General features: G+C 39.3%; 1 protein-coding gene across 8 annotated transcripts in view; it reads right to left on the bottom strand.

Annotated features, from left to right (window-relative positions):
• ANK3 (ankyrin 3) overlaps positions 1-19596 on the bottom strand; it is a 675561-nt gene that overhangs the window by 209446 nt on the left and 446519 nt on the right. For 5 of the 8 annotated variants that reach the window (XM_059170193.1, XM_059170187.1, XM_059170188.1 and 2 more), the window contains exons 3-7: positions 19488-19586; positions 19178-19276; positions 11587-11685; positions 7059-7244; positions 5070-5168 (exon numbers count right to left, since the gene is read on the bottom strand). In XM_059170193.1, coding sequence (XP_059026176.1) covers positions 5070-5168; positions 7059-7244; positions 11587-11685; positions 19178-19276; positions 19488-19586 — 582 coding nt within the window. Of the gene's footprint in view, positions 1-5069; positions 5169-6329; positions 6354-7058; positions 7245-11586; positions 11686-19177; positions 19277-19487; positions 19587-19596 lie in introns of all 8 variants that reach the window. The other 3 variants (XM_059170184.1, XM_059170185.1, XM_059170186.1) reach the window with 1 other exon arrangement.

Raw genomic sequence — 19596 nt, 5'->3', positions numbered from 1 at the left:
AATAGAATTCTTAATTTAAATTTAATTTAATTTAAAACTACTTCCACTAGATGGTGGCTACTGAATTAAGATGCCCCAGGTGTAGCGAAAACAGGGTTATCCCTGTCATTGGACCCAGAGACTAGGTTAAGGTCTTGGGGTCCAGCTGGAAGAGAGATGATAAAAGGGGTTTCCACTGTGGTGGAGCAAGATAGACTCTGCCTCTGGGGGTTGAAGAAGGGACCCAGAGCTACCCTGGGGAATGGGTCACAGCCTATGGACTTTTGCGGCAGTGATGTCCAGACCAGTCCTTCAACTCTGCTTTTCTGATCTGATCAGTCTCTGCATTTTCAGAAAAGTCATGTTTGGTATTATAGCCTAGACTCTGCTATGCTTTGGGGAGTTAAGAGAGAGACTATGTTGTATCATTTAGCACTTCAAAGCCTAAACAGATTAGTAGAGTAGGGGCAGTAGGTCACTCAAGTCTGAATCTCCAGATCTAGCCCGTAATAGGCGCTCTTAATGTTTGCTAGGTTGAATTTAATTGAGAAAGGAAATCCCCAAATAATGTCTGTCCGTGGGCATTGCTTTGCTCATGCACATGCTGAATCATATTGATCTCTTACGCAGGTAGAGTCTAAGTCTGACACTTTCATTTTTTCACTTTTATTTTTTAGCGGTTCACTTATGTAAAATAAAGTAACCTTTTGTACGACTTATTTGAGTTCCAAATATGGCCTGGGACCTGCCAAAATCTTGTTCTAAATATCTGATATTTGAGAAAGGCAGTCCCATGGGCATGTGAACCAGTCAGTGATCTGTGACACACATGCCAAGTTCTATCACATCTAATTAGAACATCATCAAGCTTAGTGGGCGACAGTCCCTCAGCATCCCTGGGCCAGGTGCCTTCACCGACAGATTGACAGGACAGGGCAGCTGGAATCGAGCCTTTTGAAATCTAGTCTTTAAAGGTATTGTCAGCTATGAAACCCACTGTCCTTACTAGAAGAATTCACGTGATAAAAATCATATTTGAGTTATTCCCGCATGCACAAAAGATGGTAAGTAAATAACTGTAAGATCTTTGTCAAAAAATGAAAGCCATATCAACCATGATTCCCTTTCTACGACATATATCAAAGCCCTTCAGGCCTAAACTTATCCTCCGGTTGTATTCACTGGTTCATTCCAGCTGCGTGGTAACATTTGCTTTTTCTGTTTCATCCTCAGATGTCTTCATGTGTATACTCTTAATCTGCAAACACCTGAAATCCTTTAGGAAACAAATGAAGTACAACACTCAGACCCATAAATCCCTTATTCCTCCCAGAGATCAAAACCAAAAAGCACTAAATGGCAGGACCCAGATGAGGATATTTTATTCAATTATCCTCCCCAGATGGGGAGTTGAATAATCATTTATGGGAGAAAAGTCAATGACATGAGGGAAGATTAAGCTGGGTGGTCCATTATATTTGATGGAAAAAAACTCTGAGCCAGCAGAGTATTAATCTATCTCAGTCCGTAAAAGGAACTTTGCAGGCATCCACATACTAATTTGGCCTTCAGTTACCCCAGCGCAAAAGGCCCTTTCTGGAATGAGAATCGCTAGCAGCTCTCGTGTGTCTTAGCTACATTCTCCTCCCCAAGAGAGCTAGAATGATTTGCTAAGATAGCAGGGGTCACGCATCCATTCCGACCGTGTCGATGCCACGTCAGCAGACTCATTTTGCAGGATGAAGAACGCCAAGGCTGCACTGTGGCATGAAGCAGCCCCTCCACGGACTCCCCACAGTGGACCCAGGAGGCTGACCAGGTCTCCATGCAAAATCCAAACGGAAATATTTGGGGTATCTTCCATTCCGATTGCAAAAGCGTAACACAAAAATCAAAACCGACGTCATCATAGGAATCAAGGGAAGGTGGTAAGCAGGCCAGAGCACTCTAAGCGGTGACCAGAATTGCAACTCCTAGGTACACAGTCCCCACTGGCAAGGATCTGCTTTCCTGCTGCATGAATCAGCTAGCCCTGCAGAGAAGCCTAGAAAGCAATCTGTTCTGCTGTGTACTCCCCTCAGCGACACCGCATTTGTTTCTGCCTCGTATCTACTTGGGAAACACGTATCTACCGCATGTACGAAATGATTCCTCAGGAGAGCTGTCCTTGCTCCTGCTCCCCAGCTCTCTGCCTACAGGAAGCCATCGCCAAGGTCATGTCCTCAGCCCACAGAGAGCTACAGAGACTGTAGATACAGTCTCTCTGTATCTTTCTCCGAGGATTTGTCACAGCCAGCGAGCAGGGATCACAGCCCCCTAAGACAAGGGCTGCTGTTGCTTTTTAATTTACCTCTAACCATCTAATCAATATCTCGTTCAGACCCAGTTCCTGACGCACATGATTTATGGTTATGATTTGCAGCTAGCTCTTAGCATGTAGGGCTTAATGATCCTTCCTTTATTGTTCTGACCAGGTAAAATCTATTCCCATCTGCATTCTGGGGCGGTCTTACTCTCAGTTGCTGTTTCTGCCACACCCTTGAGGAACATGTGATGCAGAAATTGCCCACTGAAACTGGGCAAGGGAGGCCCTGGTCCCAAAGGGCAGATGACGGGTTACTAGATAATAGAATTGCTAGAGATGTGGAAGCTAAATTGAGTTTCTTTCTTTTTTTTTTTTCTTTGTAAAATGAGTTTCTTGAAGCTGTCTACAAAGACTAGTTCTCAGACATCCTAAAGCGAGTCATCAATCACCCACGGCAGAGGGGAGCCTAGTGTTGGTGTGTAAGCAACCACGCAGGCCTCCTACGAAGTACAATCAAATTAAACCACAGCCTTCAGCTCAGAGTGTTGGTAGGCCTCATTAATTAGGATGACTGGAGAAAATGATTCTGTAAATCAGTCAAAAGTCTCAATTTTAACATATATTAAACAAAACACAATGTGATTATTTTGAACAAGAGGCACAGTTAAGGGCAACATGGATCTGAGATCTCCACTGATCTTTAATCGATAAATAAGCATTCGTTTGTAATTAGCACATTCATTGTCTTAATGTAAATGGATGGTTTAGAACTGCTCGAAGGAGTCTGAAAATACTGTAATTTGTCCTCTTAAATCCCTTAAACATTGCCCCAGTCTTATTTTCAGCAGCATCAGGAGGTTTCTGAACAATGGTGCAAAGACAAACTTCAAACACTACTCTGCCATAAATTTCCCTAATGTCCTAATTAGAAGATGTGACTTAATGAGGTTTTCATTATACTGTGAATTACAGAAATAAAACCAGAAGAATGCATCTTCAAGACAAGGACTTCAGTTTTCGCACTCACGTGCCCCTGTGAAAGAGGTGCTTAACTTTTTCCTTCAAAATGTCAAAGTAGGCTTCAGGACAGCCATGTCACTGAATCCCAGGGACACGCTCCGTGCAGTAAGAACGTAGCTCTGCGGTGACACAAGCTAGTGGGCACTCCTGAGTCATTTAAACTGATCAAGGCTTCCAGCAAGCTGATGACATAGGGTAGAAAATAGCTTTTTAAAATAGTATAATCTGAGTTCTTATTAATTTTTTAAAAATATTTTATTTATTTATTTGACAGGGAGAGACAGTGAGAGAGGGAACACAAGCAGGGTGAATGGGAGAGGGAGAAGCAGGCTTCCCACTGAGCAGGAAGCCCTATGTGGGGCTCAATTCCAGGACCCTGGGATTATGACCTGAGCCAATGCAGACACTTAACGACTGAGCAACCCAGGCGTCCCAGTTCTTATTAAATTTATAGAACTAATGAGCTATAAGAGGAGAGGGAGAAATGGAAACCTAGACTCTAGAAAACCTAGAGTCATGTAAGGGAGGCAGAAGGCTTGAGTGCTTAGGAGCGTTGGGGCTGAAATCCTGCCTTTCCTAATTTGCTGGCTCTGGGATCCTGGACCAGCCACTTTTTATTGCTAAGCTTTGGTTTCCTTTTCTCTAAAACATGGATAAATAACACTTTTCTTGATATTTGAATAAATGAGATAATCACGCGTAGCCTCACAGGAGTGACCTCAAAGACAGTATTACTTCTACTGCTATTGCTAAAGGTAGCACCAGTAAATGGCTTCTCTCCTGTCTCATCTAATCCCCTTTTCCTCCCACGAGTAAGGTTTTAGCAAAAACACCACCTCACGTGCTATGTTCGAAATCCCAGTACTGATGCCGTCCTCGCTGACGACGTGTTGGACCCTGTGTCCCGAGCTTTGCATACACTCCCTCACCCAGTGAGGGAGTGGTGATATTTTATTGCTATCATTCAATTTCATAATTCACACCGTTTCATCTTACCAATGAGGAAACTGATGGACACTAAGGAAATTTAAAGCCAAAATCGGAACCCAAGGAGTCTGAATCCTGAGCCCACACTTTTGGGCTACTCCTCTATCCTGCTTCCTCCTTCCTTTCTGTTTCTGACAATGAGGTGTCTCGGGAGCAGGCCCAGCCCCAGCCTGGTGTTCACACTCAGAACACGACTACTGCGGACGGCTGAGTTGCTATCCACGGGTACACATGATACTATAACTCCTTTCTCCAGCAATATGAACTTACTCAGGTATAGACTCTTGCTACTCATTATGAACGTCTGTCCGGGAACAGAGGATGAAAGCAAAAGACAGTCTCTGTGTTTTGGGTTCTGAAGTTTGGGTCTCATCCACATCGTCCACCCTCTTCCTATCTGCAAGGTCAAGACTGTGCCAGCCAAAGCACTATTAGTACCATCTGACCCATTTCTAAGAGTCTCAGAGATTTCTGCTTGGGGAAGGGTCTGTCGTTTCCAGTCATGATTCCTCGGATCACGTCTACATATTCAGGTCTGTATGTATTCATCCCCACCTCCCTGCCCCCCATGATCATGGCTTATTTTTCCTACTAGGAAACGGCACGTCTGTATAAAAGCAAGAACATGCGGTAGGAGAAGTTGAAAATCACAGCTTTCGCTGACTGGCAGGCAGGACCCGTAGAGGTCAGCGGTCCCACGCCCCTCCTCGTGCTGGGCAAGGAGGGCTCAGAACAGTTTCACATGCTTTCAGGGCGGGGCACAGCGCCCTGCTCTTACCCTCGCAGTGAAGTCCACAGCAGCCGCCCGGTTTAACAGCAGTGTGGCTACGTTGATATTTCCATAGTGAGCAGCTATGTGGAGTGGAGTGAAGCCACTCTGCAAAGAAAACAGAGCCGACATTCAGCTGATTCCGGCCGGCCCCTTGCCTGACCCGTTAATACCATAACCCTGCCCCAATCAAAGTGAGGAAGCAAAATATGCTGAGGTCCACATTCCATTCTGTGCTAGGTTTCTTTCAATTACTGCCAATTGTTTGTAGGGTTTCAAATAAATGCCAGACTCATAGGCAGAGGAAAAGCCAGGAAGGAACCAAGGGTGCAGACTGAATGATTTTAGTAATCCAGCAGCAGGACTCTACAGAAGCCAACGTTTCAAAACACCAGAATAGGGATGACAAGAGAAATCTATTGCTCACAGAAGGTTCGGTTAGTACCACTGTTTTGTTATCGATGACAGAATTGTCCATTGAAACTCCTTGTCGAAATTCAATTTGCTTAATATATTCAATATAGAGTAAGTGCCAATTTTAATGATAAAAGCAATTTGGGGGAAGAGAACTACAATTGGTCTTGTATGATGGGTGACTGCATTTTTAGAAAGAATCCACAAGCTGGTCTCTTCATTAGCAAATGCCTATTTGATCACACATTTTTTCTAGCTTCGTCACACCAAGGTCATTTTACTTCCTTGAAAAATGCTAAAACATGCAGCGATTCACTTAGTCCCCAAAGATTGAAACCTTATAGGAACTAGATGCATTTCTAAGTTGTTAGCAAGCTTCTTAGCCATGCTAGCTATCTTACTGAGTCTTGTGGGAAGGGTGGGAACACTGGCACCATTCAGAGGTAACTTTCATTTTGCTGACACCAATGAGGCCAAGTGTCATGCAGAACTCGGAAGAATCGGTCCTGGACGAGTAGAATGACAGGGTTGTCTGCAGCTTTAGGGAGAGCTGATAAGCATCGAGAGAGTCAAAACTCTTCATCTCACCCAACTCTACTGCGATATCCTTCAGTCTCAAGGATGCCTCGTTCTTCCTTTCCAACACCAGGTTCAGCTGCAGAAAGCCCTGGTAATCAAACTACTATCTTCTCTGGCACATGCTACTTTGGGGGCGGGGGCATAAAGCAGGTATCTAGCCTACAGAGGCGATGCAAAGAAGGAGGGAAAGAAATGAGGCAGCAGCTCTAGGTAATGGGAAAATGATGATGCAGGTACAGATTATATGCATATGTTTATAGATATATGTATATATACCTCTGTTGTTCTATTCACCACCATCTAGGTTAACACATTTGGAAGCAAAGAGGAGGAAAAAATGAACGGTTAGTTTGCTCTCGGTGACATGGACGGCAGCAAGCTCGTGGCAGCTAAGTGATGAGGACGGAAGCAATGGCGGGAGCACAGGAGGCACAGAAAGAAAGCTAGACCGAATGAAGGGTTACACGATGGCCTGTTCCAAACACCACATTTCCTTCACAGAGACATTCAGGTCATACATGTCAAGGCAATGGGAATGTTCGGCTGGGACTCTGGCTGCCGGCATGCTTTCCACAACTGACCAACACTCAGTGCATTGCCTCTCATCTTAGATACCGATCAAAGGTTGGTTTGCGCACATTGTTGCGAGCGTTTTGTAATTTTCCGCCCTGGTGTTTGAGCTTAAGAGTTAGATACATCCAAGATATACGTTAGAAGGAAGGAAAAACCAGGTGCCTCTAGATTGACCTTGGAGGCCGGCTCCCTGTTAGACTGACCTTGGACGCAGCCTCCCTGTTAGCATGCATGGGGGGCATCCACAGCTACCTCCTAGCTTGCAATGCTACCGGGGCGGCGGCTTCCGCTGGCTGACTTGGACACGCATTGTCATTCCTCCCAGTGAGGTTAAGGGTTCGGTGTGAGCTTGTCAAAAGGGAGACTGGCATTCTTAGAGCCTGGGTGCCTAACAGGAGAGCGTGTGACCAGCTCCCCTCCTTCGCGCCTTACCTTGGACTCCACGTCTGCGTTGTTGTCATTCTGCAGCAGCAGGGCCGCGGCCTTCGTGTCGTCTTTTCGGGCGGCAATATGAAGAGCTGGAAGACGCACTTTTCCTTTAGTGTCATTTTCTAGCAGGAGGGAAACTACTTGATCATGACCTTGTTGCAAAGCTACCGCCAACGGTGTGAAGCCATCCTGCAAATAAATGGATGGGTCAAGATCGCCCCTAGCATTCTTTTTGATTAACAAATAAAAATGCGACCAAGTGACCAATTTTTGTTCAGGGCTGTTAAAGCTACCACGTTCAAGTAGACAGATATGTGAAAAGATGATGATGATGTGTGTGTGTGTATACACACATACATATATATCTTTTATATATATGTCTATATATGTATAGTCTATAAATGTTTATGTTTATATAGTTACCAAAGCAGAAAATAATAAAAAAATTTGTAACAAGTTTTTGGCTTTTTTTTTTTTCCATTCAAAAGTAATACACATCAATTGGGTGAATTTTGAAAATACATAGAAGTACCAAATAAAGAGGAAAAAGATAGCGTAATTTCAATATCCAGAAAATAATCGCAGTGAAAACAATAATATTTCAGGTTAAATCCAGGCAAATTTTCCAAAGGATATTATTCAAGTAAGCTATAAAAATTTTCCCTAACATTTCAAAACTGAGGGAGAGGCCTGTCTGCCTCCTCACTGTGCCTTATTGCCTAACATGTATTTATCTGGTGGTCAGTCTGTATATGTTAATTGATGAACCACAGTAACTGCTGTTTTAAAAAAGGTCTTTATGAAACACTCTTGGATTCTCTGCCCAACGAAGGGAGAACACACAGGGATCATGCAAAACATGACTAGAATAAACAGAGATATACACTCAGGTCTGTGCACTTTGAGTCTTCCCACTGTACTGCCCTGGGACTTGACGAGAAGACAGCTACCGATTTCACTGTGGTTAAGTAATTTGTGCATGATCTAGAGTTGCTGACAGTTGAACCAAGAGCATAGAACAGAAAATCCTAAGACTGTCTTGAGTTTGAATTCTTCTATACTTTTATTGTCATGCACTCAAAAGAACATTTATAAGCTGTTTTTATTAGAGAACTGGGAATAAAGTCACTTACTTTATTTGGTCATGATATTTTATATTGGTAAGCCTTGTGCTACAAGTAGAGGGCTACTTCTAGTGGAGGTGTGTTCATACAGGAGAAAGAGAAAACCTAGTGAGTTGCACACTAATGTCTTGTTGGTGTGCCTAAAAGATCACCTTCATCATTCTTTTTATTGCTACCACTTTTTTGACAGAATGCATATCGATGCATTTATATTTAAGGATGTACAAAATATTAGCTCCAAATCCCAAGGGACAATATTGCCCAAATTCTTCTCATATAAATCCTTTCATGAAGTGTCCTTATTAACTGTAGTGTGCAAACTATTTCTATCCTGGCTTCTATACTCACGCCATGTCCCCCACCCTGCAATGTCCTCCTCCTCACTCTACGTATACAAATTCTGTCTACTCTTCATGCTTCGATATCCTGCCGAAGTTCCATCTGCCCTTTCACCTTTTCCAAGGACACCCAAAAGAGGGAAAGGATGATCATTAACATAGTTAGAAGGACTTTCCCTGCAGCCTTAAGAAAGGTAAGAAAGGCTGGATACAACCAAGACATTACCAAAAGAACATCACAGGTTTACATTTCAGGGCATAAATTTTGAATGCAATTTAATGTTATGAGAAAAGTAATCTACATAACTGTGTAAATATATGACATCATTTTCATAAAGATAAATACATTTGTTGTGTACATATACCAAAAGGTCTTAACAAATAATCAAAATGTTATCTCTGGGAAAATTAACAGTGGCTTTTCTTTTAGCTTTTCACTGTACTTTCTCGTTTATGTAATCTATTACTTTTACAAAACAAAAGAAAAATACATGTTTTAAAGGATAGAATAGTAAAAGGAAAATTGTGTGCTAAGAGTGAACATGGCATCTCATTTTTTAAAACATGGACAAAATTTAAGGGGTAAAAATCACAGCCTACTTCTGATTCTGGCTGTATTTTCCAATAGGAACTTTTCAACTCATAGGGCCTTATGCATAAAGGCCCTATGCAAACTACTTTGCACCAGAAAATACACTGCAACAGAGACCATGGGCACCCACAAGAATGTGCTTCCTGCAATAAGCCAATTAAAGAGACAAAGATAACAGCTCTAAGGTGTCAATAGCTAAAATTAACAGCTCCTGATTTTGGGTCCAAACCTAGTTTAAACAGCTTTGTTCTCTCTGTGCAGTTATTCTTAAAAGAAAAAATACATGGGGCACCTGGTGGCTCAGTTGGTTAAGCAACCAGCTCTTGATTTCGGCTCAGGTCATGATCCCAGTGTCCTGAGACCAGGCCCGTGTTAGGAGCTGTACTCAGCGGGGAATGTGCCTGAGATTCTCTCCCTCCGCTGCTCCCCCTGCCTGTGTGTTCTCTCTAAAATAAATAAATAAATCTTAAAAAAAAAAAAAAAAAAAAAGAGGAAATCTACAAGCCCAAGGAAAACATGACGGAAGCCCCATGAGAACCTCCACCCCATGTGCAGAATCTGGCACACAATACGGACTTAGTAATTACTTGTGGGGGTAAGTGAACAAATACTTTTACCTCATGTTTCAGAATCTTAATTAGTACAAGATGGGAAAATATATATATATATATAAATATATAAAAGACAGTATATAAATACAGAAAGGTTATAAAAACCACAATCATGCCAAAGACTTAGCAGTAAGTTGGACTTAACGTCTGCTTCTAAAGAAGAGAGACTTAGTGATCTGTACATCACAGTCTAAAAAGAATAGTACCTTTTCCTTCATAAGCCAAAAAAGCACTATGAAATCACTTTCATTGGGATATTTATATTATTTTGTATTTCTATCCAAAAATGGAAATGGATTTTTCTCTCATCTGTCACGTAAGCATTGCTCTATGCCTACCAGATGCATGTTCTTTTCTTATTTACCAGTAGTTACTTCTTACCTACCCTTACGACTATTACAAAAACAATATTCTCATGATAAAAATCTTCAACAGTATGGAAGGGTATAAAATAAAAAGTGTATCTCTCTCCCGCTGCTCAGAATAAACCACTGAGAAAAAAATCATAAAACCATTATGATTTTCATCTATCAATGCCTATAGTTTGGCCTCATTTTTGGTAATGCTGAATAGCATTTTATTGTGTGAGTATTGCAATACTATCAAACAGGTTTCCTACTGGTGCATATCTAGGTTCATCCCGGTTCTTAAAAAATTGTTCGTACTAATTCTGTTGATGAACTTCCTGTATACTGTTTTCGTATCCCCTTCTATCACAACTGTAATATAAATTCTTGGAAGCAGAATTGCTAAGTAAAAAGGTACATAAACACTACCTTTTGATAGTTATTGCTAAATGTTCTGCAAAAGTGTTACAACCAATGATCGACTTTACCAACTGTAGGAAAGTTCCCATTTCTTCTACTCTTCAAATTCTTTTCCTTATCTCCTAGGCAAAAGACTGAATCTCATTTTTAAACTGATTAATAAATTAATATTTCCTTGACTATGAGTGAGGATGTGATATTTTCATACATTTATGGTCATTTGTATTTCTTTTTATGTGAACTGCCTCTTTATTTATTTAGTGGTTTCTCCAGAGGGCATGATCTCAAAACCTAGGTAAAATTATGCAATTCCTCTATCACAATTTTTCTTGTGCCATTTGGAAAACATGTCAAAATTTAAGAGGAGCAGTATTATGACAGAGATAATCCTGCATCTGTTTTCATTATTTTGTTAAAAATACAGAATACTCAAATGTTGATCTTTTAATATTAGCAATAGATTTCTAGTGATACACTTCACAAGGGAGCACAATCTTCCATCCAGTGTAGTTTAAAAAATAAAAACTGCGTTATGTAGGACAGTTCCAAATGACTTCAGTAACTTTTTATTCTAAAACAACTCTTCTATTCAAGACTGTAAAAATCTCTTCACTACCATGTTTACCCAACACTTAAAAGCATATAATAGTTTTGTTGAAAAGTGTGAATTAAATCTAGTTAACTGAAATATGTAAATTCAATCATTATAATTACACTAACATATTTGGAAAAAAAGGGATTTCAAACTTGTCTTACTACAAACATATTTCAAAAAGGTTGTTGCCTTTGAGGCAAAATTATAATAGATGGAAAAGTGTTCTAAAGCAAATGCATAGATATTAAACAAACAGCTCAACTATAAGGTAGAGCCAGGCATTTAAGAGCAGAAAGGGTTATCTATGCAATGGAAGATTCTTTAAAGATTGAAAATTGACTTTCTAGTGTATTTCATAAACATTGAAGAATCCTCACTAGGACTGTATGTCTATGACTGTAACTAAAACTATAGTGGGACAGATTCTCCATGTTTTAACTCCAGGCTTACAAAATGCCCTGCAAACATGTGAACTTACCCACAGAAAGAACAAACATGTCTTACCTCGGTGGCTAGGCTTTGGCTCGCACCATTGTCAAGAAGAAACTTGACAACTTCCAAGTGGTTTTCCTGGGCTGCCATATACAATGGTGTGAAACCATTCTGTAAAAGAGAAATGAAATGTTTGTCTGTGGCTTTATTATAGCACCAATCTAGTTTTCCATGGTACTGATATTATATGTTCTAGAAAATGCTTGTGTATAATAATTTTAATGATACTTTCATGCAGAGATTCATTTTTATTAGAAAGCCTAAGCAGGACAGTTTAAGTAGAATTTATAATTCAGAATTATAGTTCATAAATTATAACAGAGTGTAGCTCATAGTTAATAGTGTATAATTCACACCAATAGATCCACTTTAAATAAATAGATACATTTGTTTAATCATCAGCCTCTTACTGAATATCTACCAGGAATAAAGAAGTTTCCTAGATGATAAGAGGATATGAAGAAAAATACATTTAGTCATGTCCCAGTGAGGTTTCTTCCCCCACGCCAATAATTATCTATTTTTAATAAAAGATGTATACTTTCACATAATATTAAGTTTCTGGAATAGTTCCTAATTTGGAAGGAATTTATATTAATTTCAAATAGCTTCAAATTCATCCAGCTGAGGTGGTTTGGAGCAAAGGAAAGAACACCAATATGCTAAAGGTATATACTTCAGTTTCAAAATAGAATTCAATTAATAGTTTATTTTTTGTAAGTTTCCTGCCTTGCATTTTTTTTGCAAACACAGGGTATTTTCATGTTCAGAATACATATACACATGCATCCATAAACATATATGTACACACATACTTTCTATACATGTGTACTTATGTCTCTCTGAAATGTGGCCAGCTGCCCAAATACCAGGATTCAAATACACAAATGTGTACACTGCATCTTAAGCTTTTTATTAAAATATGTTGAAGAGGCACCTGGGTGGCGGCTCAGTCCATTAAGCCTCTGTCTTCGGCTCAGGTGATGATCCCAAGGTCCTGGGATTGAGCCGCACAACGGGCTCCCTGTTCCTTGGGAACATCTCCCTCTCCATCTCCCTCTGCTTGGGCTCTCTCTCTCTCAAGTAAATAAAATCTTCAAAAAAAATATGTTGCATATGTGTGACTGCTCTCTAGAACAATTTATCTCACATCTATGAAATATTTTCATATGTTGCCTATATGTAATATTTTAAAATCTTATTGCAAAACATATACATCAAAACATATTTTTCAAACTATAGCAAATTTTCTTTGAATAAATTTTTCAGAATACAGTTCCATTTAACTGAATGTTCTGGAAATTTTATTGTATACATTATATAACTGGACAGAATAAAAGTAAATATATTCTTAGTAAAATGTACCAAATATTACTCAAACTTTTGTGATTCAGAAGGTTTAGGTTCATCATTATAAATACCATTTACTATATGATTAACTTACTTATCTATAATTCAGCCTCTGGAGACGCATTTTTTTGGCTTTCCGCAAAGAATTTTAAAAGTAAGTTAAAAAGATCCTTGAGCTGATAAAAGTGAAGTCACGTAACAAATCTGCCATACTTTATTCATCAGAGAGTTCCTCTATTCTGCTTACTTAATTTTACACATAATTGTAACAAGCTACATTATCCAGTTGCAAAGCTCAAAATTACAGACACGAAATTAGAGGAAGGAGAATATGACACAGCATTCAAGCTACTTCCCTTTAAATTAGCCACCTACTAACATCACTGAAGTTCATCATTATTCTGTTCTACCATGAAAGGTTTTTATCAACAATAAACATAGGACATGGAATAACTGTGACACAATGTATGTGTACATAAGTGTGTGTGTGCATATTTGTGTGTATGTGCCTGGCATGTTTCATCTCTGTTAATCTGCCCAGACCAGTGAGGAAAACTGACAGGTAGTTTAGGATTACCCTTACATAGCTATTTTTTCATTTCCTTAATTTGAACAAAATGGAAGATCATTTTATCCTTGGTTGAATTAAATATCCTTTAAAAATCAAAACAAGAGAAAGAAAAAGAAAAAAAAAAAAAAACCTGTTAAAAATACTAAGAAGAGAAAGAAAAAAACCAGGGTAGATTTTGTGATAGTTCAGGATCTGTCTTTCCTTATCAGCTGAAATTTCTAGATGGAAGATTCAGGTTTTAGGAGAAAAGTTCTTCAGAAAAATTTTGAAAATGGATGTTATTCTCTCAACTTCAGGACAGAATTTAGCTGAAGTTGATGATTACCTAAGGAACACTAGTCTACCAATAAATATCTGGCTTTTGGCCCGATGGAGTAGGCTGTTCTTGAGTTTACCTTCCAGAACCAAACCTTTCATGACCCAGGAAGATAACCCAAAACCAGGTACTGAAGTTTAAAAGATGCTGTTCTTACAGACATGGAGCTTCCAAAGAGTGATTCTTAAGAATCACAACTTTTAAATCATCCCACATGCCCTTTCCACAACAGCAGAGTGTGAACTGTGTGGGGCTGGAGTTACTAAAAAAAAAATATGTCAATAAGGATCACAAGAAGATTGAGCCCTATAATTCATGGTTTTCCACAATCGCTTCTCATTCTCTCTCTCTCTCTCTCTCTCTCTCTTTTTTTGAGTGCTTGCCATTGTCATTTTTGGAATGGTCACATTCTTTTATACTTTTTCATTTTTATAAATTTTTATTGATATATAATTCACATACTGCAAAACTCACCCATTTAAAGTGTATAATTTAGTGGGTTTCAGTATATTCACAAACTTGGGCAACCATCCCCACTATCTAATTCCAGAACATATTCATCACTGCAAAAAGGAACTCTGTACCATTAGTATTCACTCCCATTCACCCCTCCCTGAGGCCTCTGGCAATCAGTCATCTCTCTTCTATCTCTATGGATTTGCCTCTTCCGAACATTTCGTATAAATGGAATCACACAATATATGGTATGATATGCTGATATATATTGAATGTTGTTGAATGGTCTCATTTTATTTCTGCTGTTCGTAGTGATAGAATGTTTCTGGTGTTTTTGTTTTTTCCTCTATAATGAAATTTCCATTTTATAAGGGGGTATGTAGAGGCTTGTGTGTTTATTTTGTTGTGCTTCAGTTTGGGTCACCAAGCATCTGTTTCCCTTTCTGGCAATATTTTTCCAATTTCGAAGAACCTACGCCTTCCCTGAAAGGGATGGACCTACCTCTTCCCCTGAAATGTAGGTAGCGTGTCTCTTGGCCATCTTTGAGACAAATTAGCCTGCCCTTCTTCAACCGCAGCATGGGCATAGGTGCAAGATATCTCCTGTTTGCTTTTCAAAGTCTACTCTCTAGCTTTCTCAATTCTGTTCTCTGACAAATCCCTCCTTCCCCCTGCCTCGAGCTGGTCTGTACAGACCACATCGAAGGGCCACTTTACTGCGTAGCTGCTGATTACTCTCTCACCCCAACTATCTAGTTTTCAAAGCTTGCCAAAAGGTTTCTTTGGCTTTCTATTCTATGTATTCTCCATGTAATTTCAATAAATTCCCTTTTCCGTTCATGTTAGTGTTTATTGTTTTAATCCCAATAACATCAACTAATACAAATCTCATCTATCAAGAAGGGATCAACATAGCATGAGAACACACAGAACACATATACACTATTTAGTTATGGTTCTAGCGAGTAATTATGAGCTTCCTTTGGGAAGATTGAATAAAAATATTACCATTACTCTCTTGTACAGAGAGGCTTAAAGCACCAATAATTCAATGTGTTGTCACTGCACAACCTACGGCTGAAATGATTTTTTGTAAAAGAGCATCTGGATTGGGAGAATGGTCCAATTTTAGAAAGAATGTTATTTTTTTTTGAAGAGAAAAAAGTACACCACTGGTTTTTTTTTTAATTAATTTCCTAACTTAGGAAATTTCCAAAACAAAGAGCTGGCCAAAATGGAACATATGGGTGCCCAATTTACATTTTTTTTTTCCTGTAGCAACAATAGATTTAATTTTCAAAAGGCAGAACAGCTCAAGATTGAGAAAGTATGCTCTTGGATACCTGATTTTACCCATTATCTTCAACACCTTCTGCTCAGAACATTTATTACGGGGTTATCAAAAGCATACAAAGATGCAGACCTATAATTTTATAGATCATACCGAAGCATGCTGCCTAATATCCACAGAAATAAAATAAAATAGAAAGCCCTCCTGTTATTCCATTTAAGTAAGGGTTGACATTTCATTCATGTACTTTTATTATCCATCCTAGGTTCCTACAGGCAGCCTGTGCACATCATAATTGCTCTTCTGAATTTAAACTGCAAGGGCAGGGGACGGATCCGCACTGACTAACATCTGATATTGATTTTTATGACTGTTGGTTAGAAAATATGTGTGCTATGAAGTCAAAAGACAGAGAGGCTCTATCATACCTATTATCTGATTTCATGAAGATCTGACCTCCCCACCAAAGAAAATATTGAAAAACGCAGAAAGACCAAGGAGGCACTACTTTAATCAAAGGGTCTTGTCCTTTCTGAAACAGATCCACAGAAACTCAGTCCCTGTTGCGCCCTTGGGTGGAGATGGGTGGGGGCTGAGCAGACGGGGGTTGGGGTTGGGAGGAGGACCTCCCTGTCTTTCCATGCATTTTGATGGTAGAACCCTGTGAATGTATTACCTATTCAGAATTTAAAAACACACAATACAAAAAAACCCACAAAAACCCAAAGGGTCTTGTCTTTGTTCATACTATTATGAAAACGTATCCATTTAGAATACTTTGATAGTTATGGTAAAATATTATTGGAAACAGACTTCGCTTCTTGATCAACACGGTTTGTGCCTTATATTACAGAATAAAGACAGAAGGAGAAAAGTGAGGGCTGTCATCTGATGGGGCAGTTTGAGATTTTCCAATTGCAAACACTAGTAATCCTTGTTGCGGTATTTAGTACAAAGTATGAAGGACTTAATCATAGTAGAGTTCTTTATAATCACAATTTAATTATCTAACCTAATTTCTTTCTCAAGGTAGGACTAAATCATCTCTGGAATGTTAAGTAATATAAGAAAGAGTTAACTAACTTATTAAGACATAAGATCAAGGCAATGTCAAAAATTAAAGTAATATCTTAAAAATTCTTAGCTTATAGATCCTCAGTTTATAAGATCAGAACTTGATATCGTCCAATTCCATTTTCATTTTCAAGACAAGGAGAACTTTTATGCTTAAGGAAGATGAGGGACTCTCTTTACACTAGTTTTGTTGGCTACTACGTATTACCCATTTGGTTAAAACTTCACTCAGACAGGGATGCTGTCTTTCTTGAATATTAATACTCTTGTGATGTTTTCTGTGCTGACGCCTAAACGGAATTTAATCTCACGGCATTATTGCTTATCATTTCTTTGTAAAAGCTCCTATTGAAAAGCTACTACCAGGAGTTATCATGGAAACCCCAGTGTGCTGCTGGGACATCCGTTACTTCTTCTGTGCATGGAATGATGCAGCTCAGTAGGCACATGGGGCCACGTGTCCAGACAAGGGGGTGCTCTACTACAAACTGTGGGGGCAGGACATGCCAAGCACAGCTGCAGGGAACAGGGAATTCCGCAGCCCATGTTCTTCTCCGTCACTTCATCATCACTAGGGAATGTGTATAAATTGAAATTTGATTTCAATTGTGGATTCTCTCCGACATCATCAAGGAGGTTTAAAATTACGGCAGCTCTAAACATCAGTCAAGAATGTGTGAAATGTTTAAAAGAAGGAGGTTTATTTCTTCTCCCTTGGGGGGATAAAGGAAATGAAAATGGATTAAAGAGTTCTCTAACTGTCTCAGAGCTTAACACTTTTACTTTCCAGTAAAAAGATGTTTTAAAAGCATGATGCTTTGCTTATTATAGTCAGCTTGTCTGTATCTCTCTCAGTGGACTATACTTGTCAATATTCAAGTTGGTATCATTCGCTTCTGGAAAAGCATCATCACTCTGAGAGAATCAGCATAAATGGACCACGTATCAGAAGTCCAACCACAAGGAACTAGAAAAGAATCAGATCCGACATACAAGAAATCACACATCTGGAACCGCAGTGCGGTTGCTCCTCCATGACCCTGATATATAACAGCATCAACACCATGTTCCTATGGCGCGGCAACCATGGAGGAAGTCACCCCAATGCCATGGTCCCACAAAATATAGGAGGCTCCTGTTAGCCAGAGATAATCAGTACTGAAGATGGTTGTGGAAATCGAGCACACTTAAAACTGGAAATCAAAAGGCCAGAGTAAATAATGAAAAAGGTTAGATTGAGACTTTCTTCTAAAACACAAAAACTAGAAACCATAAAAGCGCGTTTAGGAGTTAACAAAATATTGGTTATAATTGGAATTCCTGTATGAGTTCTCACAACGAACAAAAACTAAACCAAAAAGGATTTCTGTGGAGGAACGTGTAATTTTTCTGACAGAATTCTATGACAGCTTGATGCCCTTCACTTTTTATTCTTACGGCCTAAGTAAACAGACAGCCTTTTTGCAAATGGATTTGCTAACCAAAGACCTCATCTATTTATTTATTTATTTTTTGGTCATTTAATCTTTTGATTTTCAACTCATTCTCCTTTGAAACACTTACCAGGAAATCATCCTAATTCTTCACACATTGCTAGAAAACCACAACCTACAGCTTAGTTGTGAAGCCAGGGTTCCCCAGCACCCTCCCCCTAACTTCAGGCCATCCTGTGTCTTTTGCAAAACTTGTGGTTTTGTTCTGCAATTCATTTGTTCAGTATCCAACTGCCTGGAGGCAGACGGACAAACAGGAGGAGTACATGAAGGCATCCAATGAGAAAGAACACTTGAGTAAGGACCAGTTCTAAAAATGGTCAGGTTCTTAGCAGTTATTTCTGTGTTATGATGATGTTTGCTTTCCTATACAACCTCCTTTCTGCGGGGAGTGCAATAATGAACAATTCGGATTATGAGGACTGATTTTTAAACCTATTTTAAAGTAAATTCTCTTACACTGAAAGTCTACGAAACCATAATCTATTGGTGTTCTTTTTAGAACTTCATGCAAGACTCAGAGCACACAGGACGTCCTACTGAATGAATGATTAGCATATATCCAAATGAAAGAATCTGGAAATTTTAGTTTGGGGAGTTTTAAAGTTTATTCTGTTTTTTCCTTTTAATCTGTTTCAGGGAACAACAGTAAGGCCTCAGTTACTAAACAGGAATTACGCAGCATCTTCCCTTTTTCAACGAGATCAAGCACTGAAACAGAATGGACCTATAAGAGGCATTTCCTCCTTTATAGGCATTTTCATCTCCTTTGTAAGTTAATAGGTACTGAGATTGGACCTGAACTAGCATAATAAAGTGTATAAGACTGCATTATAGACAGTCCCCAAATATTTGTGTCTATGACTACCAGCCCAATTTCAAAGATAGATGACTTTTAAAAATCTCTTTCACATGTAACAGAACATATATGAATTTAAATAATTTGCAACAATGTCCCTATTCATTGAATTCTATTCTTAGAGGATACAAGACTTGACCCAAAAAACATCTGTAAGTTACAACACGTACTGGCAACAGAGTTGTAGGTTTACCTGAGACTGTGCATTGACATTGGCTCCGTTTGTAACCAAGACCTTTACCACCTCTGCTTGCCCGGCCAAAGATGCTATATGCAAGGCTGTGTTTCCTTTCTGTAAAATGAAAAGATACATCAACTCTCCCTCTTTATTTCTCTGTTTTAACATTTTATAAAATATGGACTCCCTCTATGTTTATACGTTTCCCAAAGAGAACGTGGTTGGCAAGTTATCTCATGAGATGCTTGCCCTGATTCTTATCGAGGGCTGAATCCTCATTGAATCTGTTAAGTGACACAACAAGCATTCAATAGGGGATACTGACCTTCGTAGCTGCATCCACATTGGCTTCTCTCTGTAGCAGTTCAGAAACAACTTCTACATGGCCTTCTTTGGAAGCAAGATGGAGCGCGTTCAACCCATTCTGATTAAGA

The sequence above is a fragment of the Mustela lutreola genome, chromosome 4 (assembly GCF_030435805.1).
Source record: "Mustela lutreola isolate mMusLut2 chromosome 4, mMusLut2.pri, whole genome shotgun sequence".
In the NCBI taxonomy this organism is placed as follows: domain Eukaryota; kingdom Metazoa; phylum Chordata; class Mammalia; order Carnivora; family Mustelidae; genus Mustela; species Mustela lutreola.
This window is presented reverse-complemented; position numbering and strand designations above follow the sequence as displayed.